Source organism: Scatophagus argus, chromosome 9 (genome assembly GCF_020382885.2).
Source record: "Scatophagus argus isolate fScaArg1 chromosome 9, fScaArg1.pri, whole genome shotgun sequence".
Classification (NCBI taxonomy): domain Eukaryota; kingdom Metazoa; phylum Chordata; class Actinopteri; family Scatophagidae; genus Scatophagus; species Scatophagus argus.
The window spans coordinates 20731360-20750433 of NC_058501.1; the positions used below are offsets into that span (position 1 = coordinate 20731360).

The 19074-nt window shown below is 41.0% G+C and overlaps 3 protein-coding genes across 4 annotated transcripts; all 3 read left to right on the top strand.

Annotated features, from left to right (window-relative positions):
- etfb (electron transfer flavoprotein subunit beta) lies at nt 1-6125 on the top strand. 2 transcript variants are annotated; one of them, XM_046398731.1, is made up of 7 exons: nt 1-138; nt 2992-3150; nt 3552-3710; nt 3824-3886; nt 4316-4474; nt 4687-4902; nt 5485-6125. In XM_046398731.1, exons 2-6 carry the CDS (start codon nt 3046-3048, stop codon nt 4855-4857), a joined length of 657 nt encoding a protein of 218 aa, XP_046254687.1. In that variant the 5' UTR covers nt 1-138; nt 2992-3045; the 3' UTR covers nt 4858-4902; nt 5485-6125. The 2 variants fall into 2 exon arrangements, with proteins under 2 accessions (XP_046254687.1, XP_046254685.1); XM_046398729.1 differs by lacking the exon at nt 1-138 and adding an exon at nt 1342-1502.
- A 1073-nt stretch (nt 6126-7198) lies between these two features.
- On the top strand, nt 7199-12125 carry vsig10l (V-set and immunoglobulin domain containing 10 like). The gene is made up of 12 exons (XM_046398725.1): nt 7199-7469; nt 7810-8139; nt 8800-9072; nt 9208-9474; nt 9712-9954; nt 10030-10308; nt 10547-10639; nt 10935-11159; nt 11257-11376; nt 11474-11514; nt 11650-11736; nt 11820-12125. The coding sequence occupies exons 1-12, from the start codon at nt 7397-7399 to the stop codon at nt 11892-11894; spliced, it is 2106 nt and encodes a 701-aa protein (XP_046254681.1). The 5' UTR covers nt 7199-7396; the 3' UTR covers nt 11895-12125.
- A 4406-nt stretch (nt 12126-16531) lies between these two features.
- lim2.5 (lens intrinsic membrane protein 2.5) lies at nt 16532-18873 on the top strand. The gene is made up of 4 exons (XM_046398553.1): nt 16532-16756; nt 17983-18132; nt 18296-18430; nt 18773-18873. Exons 1-4 carry the CDS (start codon nt 16579-16581, stop codon nt 18832-18834), a joined length of 525 nt encoding a protein of 174 aa, XP_046254509.1. The 5' UTR covers nt 16532-16578; the 3' UTR covers nt 18835-18873.
- The last annotated feature ends 201 nt before the right edge of the window (nt 18874-19074 follow it).

Consider the following 19074-nt stretch of genomic DNA (forward strand, 5'->3'; position numbering starts at 1 on the left):
GGTACGGCTCGGTGTCGGAGTTAAAATGGAGGCCGCTGCTGCCGCTGTGTGATCCGAGGTGACTCCGCTCCATCAGCTGCTGTGGCGCTGGGGGGGTTTACAGCTCACTGGAGACCGCAACGTTCCCAGCGGCTGCCGGTATGTGACCACAATACCGTGAAACAACAGCAGCTGAAATCATTTCTGCAATGTTGGTCTCCTGAAGAGAAAGTTGGAAGGGCACAAAGTCTTAAAACGAACTAAAACTAAAATCCCACAAACTAAATTATCCGTTTATGTCCTAAATAAATATTACAAAATTATCTGTAAGGAGTCAAAGGTGGTTATGATTGTATAAAACGTTTATCACTTGCCCATTATTACTGATGCATTAACATGTAAACATAAATGAGCGCTTCGGCGTTATAACTGGTTGAGGTGGAACTAATTTTAAACACTTAATGTTCACTTTTGAGTAGTTTAATTCCTACCAGACTGATGTTACTCTTATCACATTTTGTTTGTAAAACCTTGATCTGAAAAAGAACCAGTGGAGTAAGTACAAAGAATAAATATCTCACAAATGTAGTGCAGTAGAGGTATAACGTGTCAGAAAATGAAAATACTCCAAATATCTCCATATCTGTTCTGCAAAAGTATAGTGTTTGGCACTTAGTTATTCCACCTCTGGCTTCAGCTGGAATTTACTGAGGAACTTTCACTATTATTATTTGACTATTTTTATTTTATTATTATTTTTTTTTAGAGAAAACTGCAATAGAAACCATTACAATTAGATATGTTATGGTTTATCTATGTGCAGCATTTCTCTACTCGTGCTTTACATTAGAATACATTTCTTCTAGGAATAGTCAGATGTGATTTAAAAAATTAAATCTTAAAATCATAAACTACGATCATAGTTTTCCGAGTCATATTTATGATTAACCTCACACGAGTCATTTGAAGCTCAAGTGACTTGACCCTCATTATGTCACTCTGCCCGTTACCGTGAACTTTGCCCCACTAAAGGTGGAACGTTTCTCTACCGGCTTTTGTTTGCGACACATATATGAGGAGCACCACATTATTTAGGCGAATTGTCGTAACCCCTACAGTTTGAACTATTTAAACAATCGAGCAATCAAGAATGGGCACTAAAATGGAATAAACACGATTTCACAACAATCCACAAACACACAAACAAGCTGTCATTCACTCCCTGAAACCACGACACCGATTGACCTGCTGTTGAGTTTAACAACGGCTTCGTGTGCTTCTCATCCAATCAATGTAGAGAGTGTTCGCCTTCGTCGGTTCCCATTGGTTGAAATGGGAGGCGGTCCCTCATCTCCCTCCCCTGGAATCACCCTAAAATAATTCCGACCTCCCTCCTTGACTGAAGGTTCATTGCGGTGACTCTTTGACGTTAGCTGTCTACTACTGTGTAGTAAAACGTTTCAGTTGCGATGTCTGGTCGTGTTCTCGTTGGCGTTAAGCGTGTCATTGACTACGCAGTTAAGGTAACATCCGCCTTTTGTTTAAATGGCTCATTTACGTTTTAATATATTTTTCCGGTCCTCTCTCACTTGACTTTCTGTGTTCTGCTAGCTTACGTTAGCCCGATGTCAGCGGCGGTGGTACAATAGCTAAGGAATTTATTTAACTGTTCACATATTCGACAAACGACCTAAAATCATATGGTCACTTTGCAGGATGTATCTGCATAATGAATAATTTCTAGTATAGTTAGCAACTCTGTAATGTGTGCAATGTTACCTGCATACTGTCGTGCTGTTGTTTTCAAGTTGTGTAACCTAATGTCTAGCAGCTCAACACGTCCTCTCGTTATTAACTTTGGGGCCTTTCTGAACGAGTTTATGAAACAGCGGTGCACGGTGTTAAGTAAATATTGTAGTCTCAAATCTCAGTAGTCTTTTACCTTGTGCTAACTCGTCGAGTTGAAGCACAACACCATAATCATTATCAGCAGCTGTTTCACGTTACAGCAGGAACACTCCTGCTTCAGCTGCCTTCAGCAGGATCTGTAGCTTCAGTGCTCAAGGCTGACACATCTGTAGCTTCTCCTCCCAACACTATCAGACAGATGATAAAAAATATAAGTCAGGATAAATACTCTTTTTGTTATTTGGAAAATACTAACTTTTGTTTGTTATGCATGCTCTTATATCAAACTGAGCCTTTCATTAGTGATGTTAGGCTATTTATTATGATAATATGTGTATTCACATGTTAAGCAGCTTTCACATACTGATGTAGCTTTGATGCTGCAAGATTGAATATTTGTAACTGAGTATGCTGCGCTAGGTCCCTTTGTTTTGTTCAAGGGAAATCTTACAGTAATATACAGTCATACAGTATCAGTGGAGTAGTTTTCCAACTTTGTGGAAACAGTTTGGTGAATACCCCCTCCTGTTTCAACACCACTGTGCTGCCACGTCTAAAGAAATTGTTTTTCAGTTTCCCGACACAGAGCCCTGACCTCAGCCACATCTAATGCCTTTGGTGGGAATAGGAAAGTGGACTGTGAGATAGGCTTTATCGTCCAACTTCAGAAGCAATTTGCACTGTTGCTCTTGAGACTGAATGGGGTCAGATCTGTGCAGCCAGGTGTCAGAATCTTGCGGATATCCATCCCAGAGCAGTTGATGCTCATGTTTTTTTTAAAATAAAAAATCCAGTACTTTGTTCAGGTGTCCACACAGACATGAGATTTGTAGTGTATTAGTATGTGTCTTTAACAGACCTTTTCAGAGTTAACTTTTTAACACCCAGAAAAATTAAAGAGGAGATGAAAGCTTGTCCAAATATGAAGCCATATTTTACCAACCACAGGGCTCGTGTCCAAACATGCATCACACTTTTCTGGCTCACTTCCTGTGTGAGTCTCTATCATCACGTGTGACAGTTTGCTTGAGAATCCAGGCTGTCTGGATTGTTTGTCGCTTGGCACCCCTGTAGTGACTGTCCTCCGGTCTTCTTCCTTTTCAGATTCGTGTGAAGCCGGACAACACTGGCGTGGTGACAGATGGCGTTAAGCACTCAATGAACCCTTTCTGTGAGATTGCTGTGGAGGAGGCAGTCAAGCTGAAGGAGAAGAAGCTTATTAAGGAGGTTGTGGCTGTTAGCTGCGGGCCACAGCAAGCACAGGTGGGTGAGATGGGAGCAGACTTTGGACTGCTGGCTTGTTGTGGCAGTTTGAACACTTTTGAGGGAATTCTCTGTGTGGATGTTGTTCTTTTAGAGTTTTTTCCTGGGCTTCAGCTTTTATCTCTTATAATCCCCAGTGTATGAATGAGTGAATTCAGGCTCATGTTGTAAAGTGTTTTCAGTGGTCTGTACAGCCACTACAGAGAAATGATTGAAGAATCACTCATCATACCTTGCATAATCAAGCTGTGCAGCTGGATAAAAAACACTTAGGGACAAATGTGACAAAAACTTAAGGCCATACCTTATTGTGTTTTTAATCCTTTAGAGTTTGGTCGCACATTTTCAACACCGACTTATTTTAAGTCCTCCTCACACGAGTTCTTTGACCCCTCACTTAGGAGACCATCCGTACTGCTCTTGCCATGGGAGCAGATCGTGGCATTCATGTGGAAGTGAGTGGGAAAGATTATGACAACCTGGGACCTCTGCAGGTCTCCAAAATCATGGCTGCTTTGGCCAAGAAGGAGGATGCTCAACTCATCATCCTTGGCAAACAGGTATAAAAAACCAAAAAACTCTGGTTTCATTTTGCTCATTATCCGCATTCAAAATCAGATCACACTTCCTGCCCTCATACTGTGATGAATTAGCAGATCATTTACTTTTGTAGGCCATCGATGATGACTGCAATCAGACAGGCCAGATGACAGCAGCCTTACTGGACTGGCCTCAGGTGAGATCCAGCTAATATGTAACTAAAATAAGAACAGCCTGTTTAGACATAAAAATGTTCTGACTGCTAAGGGATAACTGTAAATTAGATAACCCAAGCCCTTTTTTCCCTGTTTGTATTCCCAGTTGTCAGTGTGATATTATGCCCCATCCAGGCTACCTTATCAAAGTTAGCGGAGACTAGTTTGGGTCAGTATTAGCTACAGTGATCCTGCACTGGTCAGCAGAGCAGATCAAAGGTTGCCCGGACAGTTGGGGTGAAGTTCCGCTGGCTGGCCAATAGATGGAGCCATTCATTACAACATTGATGATGATTTTCACTGTGTTTGGACAGGATTAGGACAGCTGAAGTACAAAAATGTTTCTCTGTATTCACAATAGCTCTTACGGACTGCGTATTTACTTTTATAAATCTGTGCTCACATTGCAGGGTACGTTTGCATCAGAGGTGTCACTGGAAGGAGACAAGGTTAAAGTGGTGAGAGAAATTGATGGTGGCCTGGAAACTATTAAGATCAATGCACCTGCAGTGGTTACGGCAGACCTTAGACTCAACACTCCCAGATATGCCACCCTGCCTAATATCATGGTAAGTCTCAGGGAAGAAGAAGAAGAAGGCATTAAATTCTCCTGTTTACAAGAAAACTTGGATTTGTAGTCAAAAAATGAAAGGATGAAAAAGGCAGTTTTAAATTTTACACAGTATTAACTGTTTAGAATTGCTGGATTGATGAGCGCTGCTTTAAACAGTACATAAGTACAGAATGTGTGCTCAACCCTTCTGTGCTTTCCTACTTTCAGAAAGCCAAGAAGAAGAAGATAGCTAACATGAAGCCTGCAGATTTAGGGGTGGACCTCACATCACGGTTGGAGGTGCTGAGAGTGGACGAGCCCCCACAGAGACAAGCTGGGATGAAGGTGGAGACGGTGGAGGACCTGGTGGGCAAACTGAAGGAGGCAGGGAGGATATAGAGGTTTTAGGAACATAAGCACAGGAGTGCAGACCTCAGCAGAAGGGTGAGCCTGACTGAAACTAGATTATTCAAGCTATCTGGACTAATGCTCGTCTTTTACGTCTCCCACATATTCAGTATTAAACAACAATCATTTTCATTAACGATTAATCTGTGATTTCTGTTTTCTAATCCTCAGTTAGTATAATTATTATTATTTATTTTACTCTCTAGAATTGCAAAAAAAGTTCTCAGAACCCAAAGTGACGACCAACAGTCCAAAATACACAGATATTCATTTTAAAATTAAGTAGAACTGAAAGCGACCAGTGAATCGGTTAAATCTGCATGAAAGCACTGCATACCAACAAATTCATTATCCTGTAAAACTATATCTGCCTTACCGTGATTTGATACATTTCAAGCTTGTGTATGTATGCAGCAAAATTACCTCTTGTGATGAATGATATGATTGTTTGCTTGGAATATTAACGGTACATCCTTTATATCACCATCTCTCCATTGTAAAAATACTAATTAATTGCTTCAGTAAAGAGAATCACGAGTCTTTTGCAAAACTAATTAAAGATTTTAATTGGAAGTCTTGTCTCAAATTGCTTATCTACGTTCCCTTCTCTCCTTGCAGGACTATGTGATGAATGACTGGACTGTATTACATAAGCACACCCAGAGGACTAGCTTATGAGTCGGTCTAATCCCTTTGTCTGAGACTGTGGCTCCTGAGGATATGCAGGGAGGTACTGACAAGACAGGAGGACTACTGAGAAACACCGTCCTGCAGCGAACCCAGACATCCCCACAACGATCATCACGTCTTTTATGTGCATTTTAACTCAACATGGGTGGTTCAGCTGGATCACAGGCTACAGATCTAACTTTTATGCAGTAATTTAAATCCAGAAACCTCGCGTCACTCATGTTGTTGTACGTTACCAACACACTACGATGCATTTCACCAACAGCAGCTTGGCTCAGCTGTTTAATCTTGTATATCTCTGGTCATACATGTTAAGAGGTGCAGGTTTTGTAAATGATATGTAAATATGGACCCAAACATGCTGATGATTATGTCCTTCAAGATTTATGTCAAGTCTGGTGTTAATTTGTGTAATTGTCAGTGGGTTTCAGGTCTGTCTAGATGGTGTCTCTCAGTATGGGTAAAGGAAGATGATCAACTATGAATTTTGCCATAAGCGCCTCAGTTCTCTGTGGATTGTACAGACCACTACCATGACAATAAAGCAACCAGTCTTTTTCATATCTAAATACACTTGTGACTGTTCTTTTGGCTTGAATGTAAAATAAAAATACCCCACAGTGTAGTATATGATCTGATAATTCATCACAGTATGAGGACAGGAAGTGTGTGGTTACCAGGTTACCTGATGTTTCTGTAACTAAGAGAACCATGATAGTTGGGACTGGATGGGAAAGAACACACTTTTTACTGTCCAAAACATTGTCATTTTAAAGACACTTCACAACAAGCAGCATTACAATGTTCAGTTTTTGTTAAAACTTGGTGATTGGCGTTGATTCAACCATATGATCACTTTGGAGGCTGTAGTTTGTGCTGCTGTTGAATCAAGCTGCACTGTGCTGTTTGATGCTCCTAATATTTACCTGACAGCAATGGGCTGGACAAATTATTACAGACACAAGTTAAGTTTATTATTATTAGATGTTATTTTTAGCCCTTTTCACAATAGCAGTTAGTTTCTACTCATTTAATTCCAATTCCAATTTTTGTTTACAATAAAGAACAGACAATCTGCTCATTCAATCCAAAGCAACAGTATAGTCCCAGATTGTTTTATTAGTGAAATGGGACTGTCACAGGGAAAATACTGGGGATCTTTGGAAACAATTTACTGTTGAAAAGGCAGGAGAAAATAGAATTTCATAACAATAATCTTTAATCAATATAAAAATAGCACATACATATATTCCATCATTTCACAGTGATATGGTGACATTAATTAAAGTACGTTAATTCGTGGAATTAGTTATTTCAAAAAGTCTTAAACACTTTAGGTCTCCATATAAGAAAGAAGGTTGTATTGCAGACAGGACTTTTGTATTACATTACATATAAATAATGGATGGATGGATGGATGGATGGACATACAGCAGAGCAAATGGATGTAGCCAAGTAAATAATCTGGAGTCTAAATGTAAGAGAAAACACATGCAGGTTACTCAGTCGGGATCAGGATTTGTTCGCTTTTTCACCTTGTTGACCAGCTGAGCCCATCGCGTACCCGGAAGGAGACACGCCGAAAATGTTAGCCTCAAATGAAACAGAATAAAAAGCACAGGTAAACTGTGACATTAGAAGAGGGGCGTGGCCTCACGTGCACAGTCAGGGCTTTGAGTCAGCACAGGTGAGCTCGTGCTCGTGCGCGCACAGGAGGATACGCAGGTGCTTCGGTCCCTGCTGTCCGAGACGCCAAGGACGTTTCTTCTCTTGTGTCTTTTTGTGTTTGGGAATATAATTTAAGAAAGCCGAGCGGCTGTCGTCCTGTTTTAATAAAATTATGAAGTTTGACGAATTAAAGAGCTTAAGCACAATTTTTCACGTCTTTTTACTCAGCTTTACTTCTTTTCAAGGTAAGATTAAAACTAAATGGCTTTCAGTATGGAAATTTGACGCCTTTTTGTGTTGTCAGTTTATTGGAAAAAGACAGTCAGGGCAACAAAGAAAATAACGGGCTTTGATTTGAGTTCCTTTGGTTGTTATTAACTTTTGTTGAGGTTTCCTGTCGAACCTCAGCATTACTTTTATGTTTGTGCTTATTTTAATAGGAACAGACATGCACTATAAGCACAGGATGCTTGTCATCTCAGCATTTATTGCAAAAACTGTTTTGCAAGTTGTTCCTGTGGACTCACGAGAGTTAAGAGATGTGTATTTCCCCTTTAAACTAATTCCTCGGTTGCACACTGACAGGTGCGCGCTGTGGGCTGGTGGTCTCTCCTGACGGTCCCACTCAGGTGAACGCTGTAGCTGGCAGCAATGTGACTCTGCATGTGTCCTTCAGTGGTGCCTCCGACCCAGCGGTTATCTGGTTTATGAACAGTATACCTGTCGTCACATGGACTATCGGCTCGTCTGTTTCCCCGGACATTGCCGAAAACAGGAGGAACGTGCTGAGGATCCAGCCAAATGGATCCCTTAGCTTTGTGAATGTGTCCCTTGTCTATACCAGTAACTACACAGTTGAAATGACAAAGTCTGGACTGGGAAAATCCTCGGCTACTTTCACTCTGACAGTATTTGGTGAGTGCATGACTGATGAGGTGTTGTTGTGGGGTTTGGTTTTAATGGCCGTTTGAACTTATTTCTAATACTAACATGGACTTTTGCCATTGATGCCATCACAAATGTTTTGTATCTGCCTTTCCCATAGTTTATATTGTTATATTTACAAAAATGGAAAACTTGAATAGATTTCAGTCACTGTTTTCATGAAGAGCTGCCCCAGTTCTTGAGGTGAAGATGGACTGCCCTGAAAATTAATGCCAGTCCAAGATTTGAGTTAAGCCATGCGTGTTTGTGGTATCTTCCAACCATTCATCAACTGTGTACACTACAATCTGACATATAAAAATACATGAAATATATATTCGGGCAGCCAGGTGGTGGAAGGGGACTGCCTCTCCAGAGGACCCAGATTCAATCTCTGTTTCTGGGTCATCCTAGACCAGAATTTTGAATCCCTCCCATGTAGCTCCAGGCTGTCTCTGCATCCTGTCATGTGGTCAAGGAAAGCAAACACGTACTGCCGAAACCTTTCAGGCATCCAGGAAGCTTTACAGCTATCCTTCTAATTCAGTCTAAGTTAGACATCTTTAATGAGACACTGCAGTATTTGTATCGTACTCACAATGACTTACTTCATGCACCTGTTAAACTCTTCCTTCACTTCTTCTTTCACAGAAATCTTCCAGAATGTGAGTTTGAGCAGCCAGTCTGAGTTTGCCATTGAAGGGGCTGAAAGGTTCACCCTGCAGTACAGCATGCTGCGAGGAGTCGTCAAGCAACAGGTGTGGTTCTTCAGTGGCGCAGAGATAAACACCAACTCGCACTACTCAGTGGAGGAACGGAGCCTTGTGATCCTCAAGCCAAGCCGAAACGACACGGGACAGTACAGCGTGTTACTGACGAACCCCTTCAGCAGCGCGGCAGTTCACATGAATGTCTCTGTGATGTGTAAGATTATTAACTTTGGTGAAAATCCTTTCTCACCGCATCCATTCTGAGTGTGAAAGGTTTTTCCAAAACTCCCCTCCCTGTTTGCATCCCCTCATTTTCTTTCTGCTTTGTGTTCTTTGTGGTCTGTGACAGATGGTCCAGATGAGCCCATACTTGAGGTCCGTCCGACTCAGCCTTTTTACCTGTCAGGAGACTCTCTAAGCCTCTCATGCCAGGCTGATGGATTCCCACAGCCGACTGCTGAGTGGGTCTTTGGTGGTCAGGCCCTTTCTGCTTCCGTCAGAGGAGTCCTTAATCTTACAAATGTGCAGACCAGTCAAGGAGGCTTATATACATGCACGCTGGTCAATGAGCAGACCAAAAATCAGCGCAAAGAATACGTGATTTTAAATGTTTATGGTTGGTGAAAGTTTTGTCTTTTTGCTGTGTGTATTTTTGACAGACTTTTAATAATTTGTCTTAAATTATTCTCATTTGGGCAGCTTTGGCTAACCTTTGAGAAATTGAGATTTTGTAAATACGTAGATTTCCCTACACGTTTGTCTCAACATTATTTTGAAATGTGGACCCAAATATGAGTGAATGTGCAGACTGCTTGAGTCACTTTAATATTAGATCCGTTTTTTCCTTGGACAGAGAGGCCTCTGGGCAACCCAGTGTGCTCTGTGCACTCGGTGAATAACACCCACCTGCAGTACTACTGTCTGTGGCCTGGAGGGACCCCACAGGCCCAGCTTTCTTTTCCACTGTTCAGCAACACCAGCAGTGGAGCAAGGAACTTCAGCCTGACAGTCGCGGCCTCAGATAACCTCAACGGGAAAACTGTAACATGCATGGCAGACCATCCAACTGAACAGAATAAGTGCAACATTACTGCAAGTAGGTTTTAGATGCTCAACAATGTGTAAAATAATGCATCTGCAGAGCATGTAACAAGAACCTTATTTTCCCCAGGTAGTCCGGCGAAGTTCCTGCCAGCTGTGAGAACCACAGTTGACTCTGAGGGCAAAATAGTGGTCACCATCGGCTGTGTCAGCGAGGCCTCGCCTGAGGCTGTGGTGTCATGGACCAAAGGAAATGAGGCTGTCACCAGTGGGACAACGTACCAAATCAGCAGTGACGCCACACAGCTCAACATTCGTGATTACAATGTCAGCAACTTCCTCCTCCAAAACTACACGTGCACCTGCCGCAACCCTCTGGGCAGCCAGGAGAGGGAAATTCAATTAAGAGGTATAGAAGAAGAACACTGTAAGGACTCTGTTGCATTCAGCTTCTGATTTTAAGTAGCCTACTGCTAGCATTTCCAGAGTAAAAAGAAACAATGGGCCCTCAGACGGAGAGCTAAGTAAAACCTGGAGTTGCTCTTTCCCTTCAAACAAAGCTCTCCAGTCTTTGTATGCCCTCCCACCTCCCTCTCCCGCCCACTCTTACAGTACCCACCACCCACTCACAATCCCTCTCTTTCCAGGCCCGACAATCTCAGATTCCAGTTTGTTCCCTAATCAAGATGGAACCATCATCACATTGACCTGGGAGGTCCCACCTACCGCTGTTGTTACAGGTGACTCAATAATTAACTCTGGGAAGTTCCAGCTTCCAGCTCACACGAGAATTTGAACGTCTCGGCAGAAGTCCTCGGGAAGAACGTCAACAGAGTAGAAAACAAACACTCAACAAAGAGGATAGGGGTGTAAATATTGTGTAAGGTGTGAAGCCTCTGGCTGAGCAGCGCCGTGTTTTGAGGAAAAACATTTTAAGGGAAAACTTACTCGACAAGCAAATGTCACTTTCTGTTGTGTCATGTTGTCTGTCAGCTTTTAATGTACAGTAATAGAACATAATATGCTTTTGCAAAGGGTTTGACATCCAGATGAAAGGACCAGACCTCCTAAGCAAAAGTCGTAATGGCACCCAAACTCGTGGCAGTTCCAACAAATTTCGTACTATTCAGCAGAAACCTGGCTCTTCCAGGAGCACAGACATCTTCATCCTCGATCCCAACCTGACATACAGGTTTCGGATCATCCCCAAAGCTCGTATGACTGAAGGGGAGCCATCCAAGGTCCACAGAATTGGTCCAGGTATGGCAAAGTTAGATGTGTGTTGGAACGTTTCTTAGCACAGGATCGGTGCTACACTGGTGAAATGACTGCTTATTGTTTGTCTCGGTGATAACAGGTGAAGGGCTGAGTGGTCCCGCCATTGCTGGCCTCGCAGCTGGAATCCCCTGCAGCCTTCTCTTCCTGCTCCTGCTGTGCGGCTTCATCTACCTCTGTGTCCACTGCAACAAGGACAGAAGTATGTGCAATATGAGCTTGTTAAGCTCCAAATACAAATCAAGTCTTTAAACATGGTGATGCATTTTCCTCACATGCTGTTTTCCGTGCGTTTGTAGGTCGACAGACGAGATATCCAGTGTCGAGAGCAGTTGAGAAGGTTAGAATTAACGAAATGTTAGTTGGTAGTTATAGTCGGTGGGCAGCTAACATGCTATGGTATAAATTAGTTCATTAACAGTGACTTGTGCATCAGTTATTTTGGTTGATTTTGATTATTTCTTGTCACAAACAGGCAATAACAACCCAAACAGACACAACTCCTCATAACCTGCTGACAGGAGGGCTGAAGTCTCTCCCTGATTACAACAGATTACAGCAGGTAGACTTTCTAATGAAAACATTTAGAAGCGGCAGGTTTCTTTTATTGTTTTTCAGTAAATGAACCGGCTTGCTCTCTTTCAGACTCCCTCTGAAAGATCAGTGGCTCTCCCCAGCTTTGTGCCTCCACCGCCTGTCAGAGTTGCTACGACAGTCTAAACTCCAGAATTTGCTTCGATGTGTAATTTTGTACAGCATGTTATGTGTTTTATCCTTAATGTGTGAGATTTTCTATATTTTTATCACGATTTTAACTAAAATAAGGTTATAAATTCATTTCAGTGGATATTTGTATTATTTTCCTGTATAATCTGCAGTTTAAAACTCAACATTTTATTCTGTTTATTCATAATAAAAAGCCGTAAGAAAACTGGTATTTCCTTCTTCCAACAATGAGCATTTTGTTTTGATTACACATACTGAGTTATCAGGTTTCTTGCTGTGTAAGACTGACGGGTTTGGTGTGACAGTTCAGAAAATGCTGCATCAAGGTCACGACTTTGAGACACAACTGAATGTGAACAATATAGAAAACAAGTTTACATTTCAAATACATACCTATTTTCTGCTTAAAGTAATTCACCTTCAAAATATGTTTTTAATAGGTTTTCTTGTGTTTATTCTTCCCTCATGGAACATACTGTATAATGACAAGGTGCTTTCCTAGAGGTCTCTCGAGATTTTCTTTCCTGGTAAAGTAATTGCCAAGTGGGAAAATAACAGTGTTTGTTATTTTTAAGCTTTCCTGAGTCCAACAAACTTTGAGACAGCGATTTGCTGCTGTATGTGGGTTCAGTCCAGGCAATGAGTGGGTGGATCAAGAGGTAAAGCATTTCTAAAGATGTCAGATCTCTTTAGTTCCCTATGCAGTCACATATGCAGTTGTGGTCATAATCCTCATACTGTGTGTCTCAGCATTATATCCTTCATTCTGTTCAATTTGCTTGCGCTTTGATCAGCATCTTTTCTATGTCCAGTTGATGTGGTGGTAGTGGACAAGTAGAGACTAACTGTGCAGAGTCATGTATCTGACTTTTTGGCTCACCCATGTGTGTTTTAACCCATTCAAACACACACAACGCTCTCAGTACAATCTGCAGCTATCAGTATATGCTATATGCAGTATATGCATATATTGCAGTCATACAGCATAAAAGGAAATTCTCTCTTTTTCAATAAGTACTTAAAATCCTTTATTAAGAAGTCTTTTTAACAGAAACAGAAACTAGAACAGTGGTGCTGGTGCCTGCAGACGCACAGTCAGCTTATGCTGTGAGGGAACACGTTCATGGTGACCTGGTGGTTTTGTTTTTTGTTTTTTGTGCAGCAGATGGTGCTGCTGCGCAGTTCTAAGGACTTTCCATCACATTAAGGTTTTGAACAGCAGGACAGTGGAAATACTTCAGTAAATACAAATAATTAATCTAAGTGAGGTTGCAGAATGCTGCAGTCACTGTCGTTTTTTCGTAATCTGTGTTTTCTGTTTCTTTTAGATAAGAAAAGACTTTATATTTATAACAGATCCCCATAACTCTTGACTAAAATAGTCGTAAATTCTATCATTGTGGATGGAGTTATAGCGAATTATTCCTCTTGTTATTGGGGACCCCCACAAGGACTCGAGGAGGTCAAAACACGACCTTGAAAAACCACTCCTATAGACAATAATTATATTAAAATTGCCATAATAATTATTTGATTCTGTTCCAGGTACGTCTGTATCATTTTTAAATTGAGAAAAAATGTTGATATTTTGAATTCTGATCTAATCAGCCTTCATTTAGAGGAAGTGCATTTACAGCTGAATGAGGAAGGGCCCATGTTTATTTTGAGAAGCGTGATGTTGCACTTGTCGGTCTAGACTCCACAGATACCAATTTTGTTAATCTTTTGTGCAAAAATACCACGTTTCACACTTCAGTTATGTCTGCAGTTGCATCAGCAGGGTCCCTGTGTGATTTTATGTTTTTCTTTTTATGTCACATTCCCCAGTTTCTGTAACCCTTCCATTTCTAAACAAAACGGTGGTTCAGTATGGTGCAAACTGTGGTACAATATGAAGGGTGGACTTCTCACAGCTCTTAACCAGAGTGAACTAATCCTCGTAATCTACCCAAGGACACATTTTGCAATGTACCGAGGGCAGGGTGCCAACAATGCAGAGTGTGAGTACTCCCTAAATAAGTTCACATAACTCTCACTGCCTGTTTCCACAAGACGGACCCAAATGGTTGTAATTCACATCAGAGTTCAGCATGTGTTAATGTTGGCTGTTGCTGTCTGGTTTAGTTTTTTTGGTTTCATTGTATGAGAAGTTAGATGGAAAAAAAAAACCGATGGAGGTCAGTAAAGGTCATAAAGTACTTCATGCCCGTTTAAAGAAAATGTTAAATTCATTATTTATACACCATAGTCTCTATTTCTTTCTCTCCCTGTCATCTCACCATGTTTGATGGTAAGAGAAATCAACAGGTTTTGAGGCCAATATGATGTGGATCATTACTGCACCCTCAAAGTAACTTTTCAGTTCACCTGAAAATCAGTAATACCTGCATTATGACTCAGGTGTAAGCATGGGAGTGCTGTGTTACTGCAAACTAAACACCTCAGGAGCTGTGCAGTTTACAAACCATTTCCTGAATATTAACACAAGGCATCTGAGATGTAATACTGTGTTCATATTACTGTTATTATTGTTTTGTCACAGCTTGCAATGTTAGTACTAATCCTGTAAATGCTTTAGGAGTAATTTTTGTTCCAGTATATGATTATTATACAACAGTGTCTTTTACAGCCTTTCACTCTCCGTGCAATATTTCCATGACGTCATTACATATTCGGGGTGAACATGTCTTACACTGCATGTGGTGTCTAATTTTACGAAGCGGCTCTTTGGTCATGTGTCTCTTCTAAGCGTGTATGAGTCCCCATGATCACACCCCAGCCACACTGAAAGAAAGTGTGCGCTTCAGCATGTTCCATTGATCACAGCAGTACTGCAAGCCTCTGCACATCCACAGTTCCAGAATACCTAATAGAACAACAGACAAGGACTGTGGCGCAGCGGCCTCATATCCCAGACCCTCCCCCAACCTCCAACACCATCACCCCTCCCCTCTCCCCTGACCCCCAAAATACTCCCATGTAGTTCAATGTGAAAGAGTCACGTGGCTTTTGGCCCACCAGCTTAAGTGCATTTGTTCTGTGCTGATTGTTTTAAAGGATTTTGCCTCCATCAACAGAAAAGTGGAGGGGATAACTTTTTGGAATTCAGCCTAGGGCTTCCTCTTTCACGTTTCGCTCACTCCTGGCTTGCACTCTCTCTCACTCTTTCCCTGAGGAAAGGCTGATACTTAAGAGGGTTGATTTATCCTGAGGAATTCAGGTAAGATGGTGTCAGGTCTTTTGTTGATTGCTGATGCCATTTAGATGGCAAAAATTGAGAATAAAAAAACAGAAACACAGCAGAATGCATATCATGGCATGCTATCCAATGAGTTTATGTCTCGCAGGCGGGCCAAGAGGGCCGTCATCCTGTGACAGTAACAAGCTTACAGGACAGGTTCACATCATTTAGATGCAATGAGCTCATTTTGTGTAAATGTCTGTTATATTTTTTCTGTCGGTTTTTAACACTATGACTTAACATGACTTACTTAACACAACTGACACATTTCTTTTGATTTCATGCCAAACGTAAGATTCGAGAATGATCTGCTTCCTACATGTACAGATGTGAAATATGAATATATGTACTTTGACACATATCATATCAGTTTGTTGTTATCATACCTTACAAAAAGCAGATTATGACTAAGAAGTGTCCACAGGATAAAAGGGTTTAATGTGTTATTACTGGGTGGACTTTTAGAATTTGGTCTAATCCACTAAAAGATGATCACGTTTTTTATTTGTTTGTTTGTTTTTAGCTACTGTTGAGCCTTGTTGAGCATTTAATTCAAGACTTCAGAGTTGCATGTGTAAACTGACTGCAGTGTTCTTAGGCTATTTTGAATAGGAGTTTTACTTATTTGTGACTTGTTCAATGGTAGCAGTGAGTACAAAAACATGTTCAAACATAGAGAGAGAGAGAGAGAGAACATGTTGCTATGGCTGACTACTTTATGTTTGGTATGATTACTCTGTCCAGACCAGCAGTTCTGTGTTGAGTAAGTTCTGTGGCTTTTGGTTACAGCGAGCTGTGTAGTCAAGACAAACTGATGTGCATACATAGATACATACTTAGCTCTAATAACCTCATGTGTCTCCAGCAGCATTTCCTTTGAATGAGTAAGTGCTTATATCTCTGACTTTCTGCCCACTCCCATATGAAGGAGTCACCTCTCTCTTTGAGGAAGTGCAGTGTTATAAATGTAACTCTATCTATAACCCGGGGGTGAAGTAAAGGTTTGAGAAACTGTATCTCAGGAATAATGTTTGTTAAACTCTCTATTCATGCTGGGAAAATCACAATAGGAAATGGAAATTAATATTTCCCCCTAATCAGATATCGATCATGATGATCAGTCATGAATCACCTTAACCATGATGTACCTCAGAGATAAGCCCCAGTTTTCACCTTTGATGATGCTAGCGAACGTGACAGCAGACTGACTGTTTTTTGACAGCTCCTGCACACATGCAGTCATTTCCTGCTTCTGCAACCATTCCTAAAGGCCGTTCTTGCATCCTTAATACATTTAGGCCCACTACTGAATTAACATCAAGACTAAGGCCAATAAACAAATACTTAATTATTCTAAGTTCACTTGCACCAATGACTCATATCTTCTCTTCTTTTTACACAGTGCACAAAGACTTAACCATTGTTATAGTGTCACTCATGATGTACAGCTTCATGGGAGGGGGCCTATTTTGTGCCATCGTGGGGAACATCCTGCTGGTGGTCTCCACAGCCACAGACTACTGGATGCAGTACCGTCTGTCTGGCAGCTTTGCCCATCAGGGGCTGTGGAGGTACTGCATGTCTGGCAAGTGCTACATGCAGACTGACAGCATTGGTAAGTGGAAAATACTTTCTTTGGCCCTTTAACACTTGTTTTGGGTCTGCCAGAGGAACAGCAACTTTCACCAGAGTCTAGTTCTTCTTAAATGAATACAGTGGTGATTATGATAACTGACTTTAATTTTGAGGTGCAAGAACGTGAACAGAAGCCTAAGAAGGGCAAGGAGGTTAGACAACAGCAACAAGCAGAAAAAAAAATTCACGTCTCACTTAAGATGGTGGTGCTTTGGGCTAAATGCTAATGTCAGCATGATAACATGCTCAATACAAATATAGTGACGTTTAGCAGGTATAATAATTGCCATTTTCACTATTTCAGTAAAGCATGCTAAAGGCAACCATTTAGCATTGAACACAAACTACAGCTGAGGCTGATTGGAATGCTATCAGCTTAGTTTTGCAGATATTTGTTTAGAATTGGACAAATTGAAATTCTGACCTGATTTGGCACTAGATTGAAAGCCAGGAGATCACCAAACTTATTACAGTTCACAAGGACGTGGATTTCATGGTAGCCTAGAGATTCATTCATTCAGAACCAAAAGCGTCAACCTCGTGGTGACACTAGAGGAACAAAATTCAGGGGATCAGCAAAGTTCAAGGATATTATCTACAACAGGAAAATTCTGAACAAAAGAGATAACTGTTGTGATGACCTCAATGATTATTTCTTTCAGAATTCTTTCAAGAAAAGTGTGATAAAAGTTTGCAACAGAGAGATAAAAAAATGCACAGTGTGTACAATGCTGTATCTATGGTGGAAATAACTCTTTGTACTCAGTGTATTGGTGGGTATTCACAGTGCTGCACTGTACATGTAAAATCAGCAGCTGCTCTGAAATTTCTCTGAAACTAAATGGAAAATGCATTAACTTCTCGCAAAATACAAATTTTCAAACAATCAGGATCTAAAAATTGTACTGACTATACTACGGAAAAATAGAAAATGCCACTCAATATATGTATATATCATCACTGTTTTAGGATTGTCTGCCTTCAGACGGCATGGCAGCAATGTTCAAAACCAAGGACAAAAGTAGAATAAATTGTTTCTTCTTTAAGGGGTCAGTAGAAATATTTGGAAACAGATTTATTTCCAGCAATTTTTCAAATAGCGTTAAGTGCATGTTGGTATGATACAGTTCATATCAAGTTTATATCATTATTTATCCTGCTGCGTATATCATTAATGTATGTTCTCTTCCTCGTTTCACTCCTCAGCCTACTGGAATGCCACTCGTGCTTTCATGATCCTCTCTGCCATGTCATGCTTTGCTGGCATCATCGCAGGAATCCTCTCCTTTGCCCACTTTTCGGCCTTCGAGAGGTTCAACCGCTCATTTGCTGCTGGGATCATGTTCTTTGTTTCGAGTGAGTCATGGAAACAGTGATCACAAAGTGACACCATGTATGGTTTCATCAGTTTGCATGTTATGTAATCGTCAGTCATGTCCACCAGGGCTTCCATTGAAACTGTAACTGATGTTACCATAGATAAGTATTTCAATGTGTTTCTCTGTGCCCACCACACCAGCTCTCTTTGTTCTGCTTGCAATGGCCATTTACACTGGGGTGACAGTGAACTTCCTGGGCAAGCGCTTTGGTGACTGGCGCTTCTCTTGGTCCTACATACTAGGCTGGGTGGCACTGCTCATGACCTTCTTTGCAGGTCAGTTGAAATAAAGGAGCGCAGAAGAGTTCAGCAGAGTTCTGTACTCTTTTGGCTGGTAGTAAACAAAATATGCTACACAGTTATTGTAAAATGAAGAAAACAGTTGATATTATAAACCAGTTAGCACAGATTTATTAGTCCTGCACTCACAAAGAATATAGTTTTTTAAAACTTACACATCATTGACATTCATATACATCAGACAACTAAAGAAATATCTCTTGGCATCAGGAAATGCATTTTATGTTTAACAGTTATGGTGCCATTATCTGGTCCTTGCTTCTGTCTGTGTACTGAAGAAGGCACCACTTTACAGCTGACCTGTGTTTTGTTTTGCAGGTATATTCTACATGTGTGCCTACAGGATGCATGAGTGCAGAAGAGTGGCCGGCCCACGTTAACATAAACCACAAATAATGTGTAAAAAATAATAAAATTTGGAACTTTGCATATGCACAAAATGTGTGTGGTTGTTTTTGTCAACAACTGCTTTGGATGGAAAGCAGCTCAGTCCATTCAAACTGGAACTGTTTACCCTAAAGATGATGTTTTATTACCCGGCTGCCTGCTAAAGTTATTGTTGTATAAATGATCTGAACTGTTAAAGCAATCATTACAGACACAATCTAATGTAATGTTCA

Coding starts and splice junctions, on each gene's coding strand:
- etfb (XM_046398729.1), top strand. CDS start 1,449: ATGTCTGGTCGTGTTCTCGTTGGCGTTAAGCGTGTCATTGACTACGCA. Junction 3,887..4,315: donor CCTTACTGGACTGGCCTCAG/GTGAGATCCAGC, acceptor CTCACATTGCAG/GGTACGTTTGCATCAGAGGT. Junction 4,475..4,686: donor CCACCCTGCCTAATATCATG/GTAAGTCTCAGG, acceptor TCCTACTTTCAG/AAAGCCAAGAAGAAGAAGAT.
- vsig10l (XM_046398725.1), top strand. CDS start 7,397: ATGAAGTTTGACGAATTAAAGAGCTTAAGCACAATTTTTCACGTCTTT. Junction 7,470..7,809: donor CAGCTTTACTTCTTTTCAAG/GTAAGATTAAAA, acceptor GCACACTGACAG/GTGCGCGCTGTGGGCTGGTG. Junction 9,955..10,029: donor TAAGTGCAACATTACTGCAA/GTAGGTTTTAGA, acceptor TATTTTCCCCAG/GTAGTCCGGCGAAGTTCCTG.
- lim2.5 (XM_046398553.1), top strand. CDS start 16,579: ATGATGTACAGCTTCATGGGAGGGGGCCTATTTTGTGCCATCGTGGGG. Junction 18,133..18,295: donor GATCATGTTCTTTGTTTCGA/GTGAGTCATGGA, acceptor CCACCACACCAG/CTCTCTTTGTTCTGCTTGCA. Junction 18,431..18,772: donor GCTCATGACCTTCTTTGCAG/GTCAGTTGAAAT, acceptor TTTGTTTTGCAG/GTATATTCTACATGTGTGCC.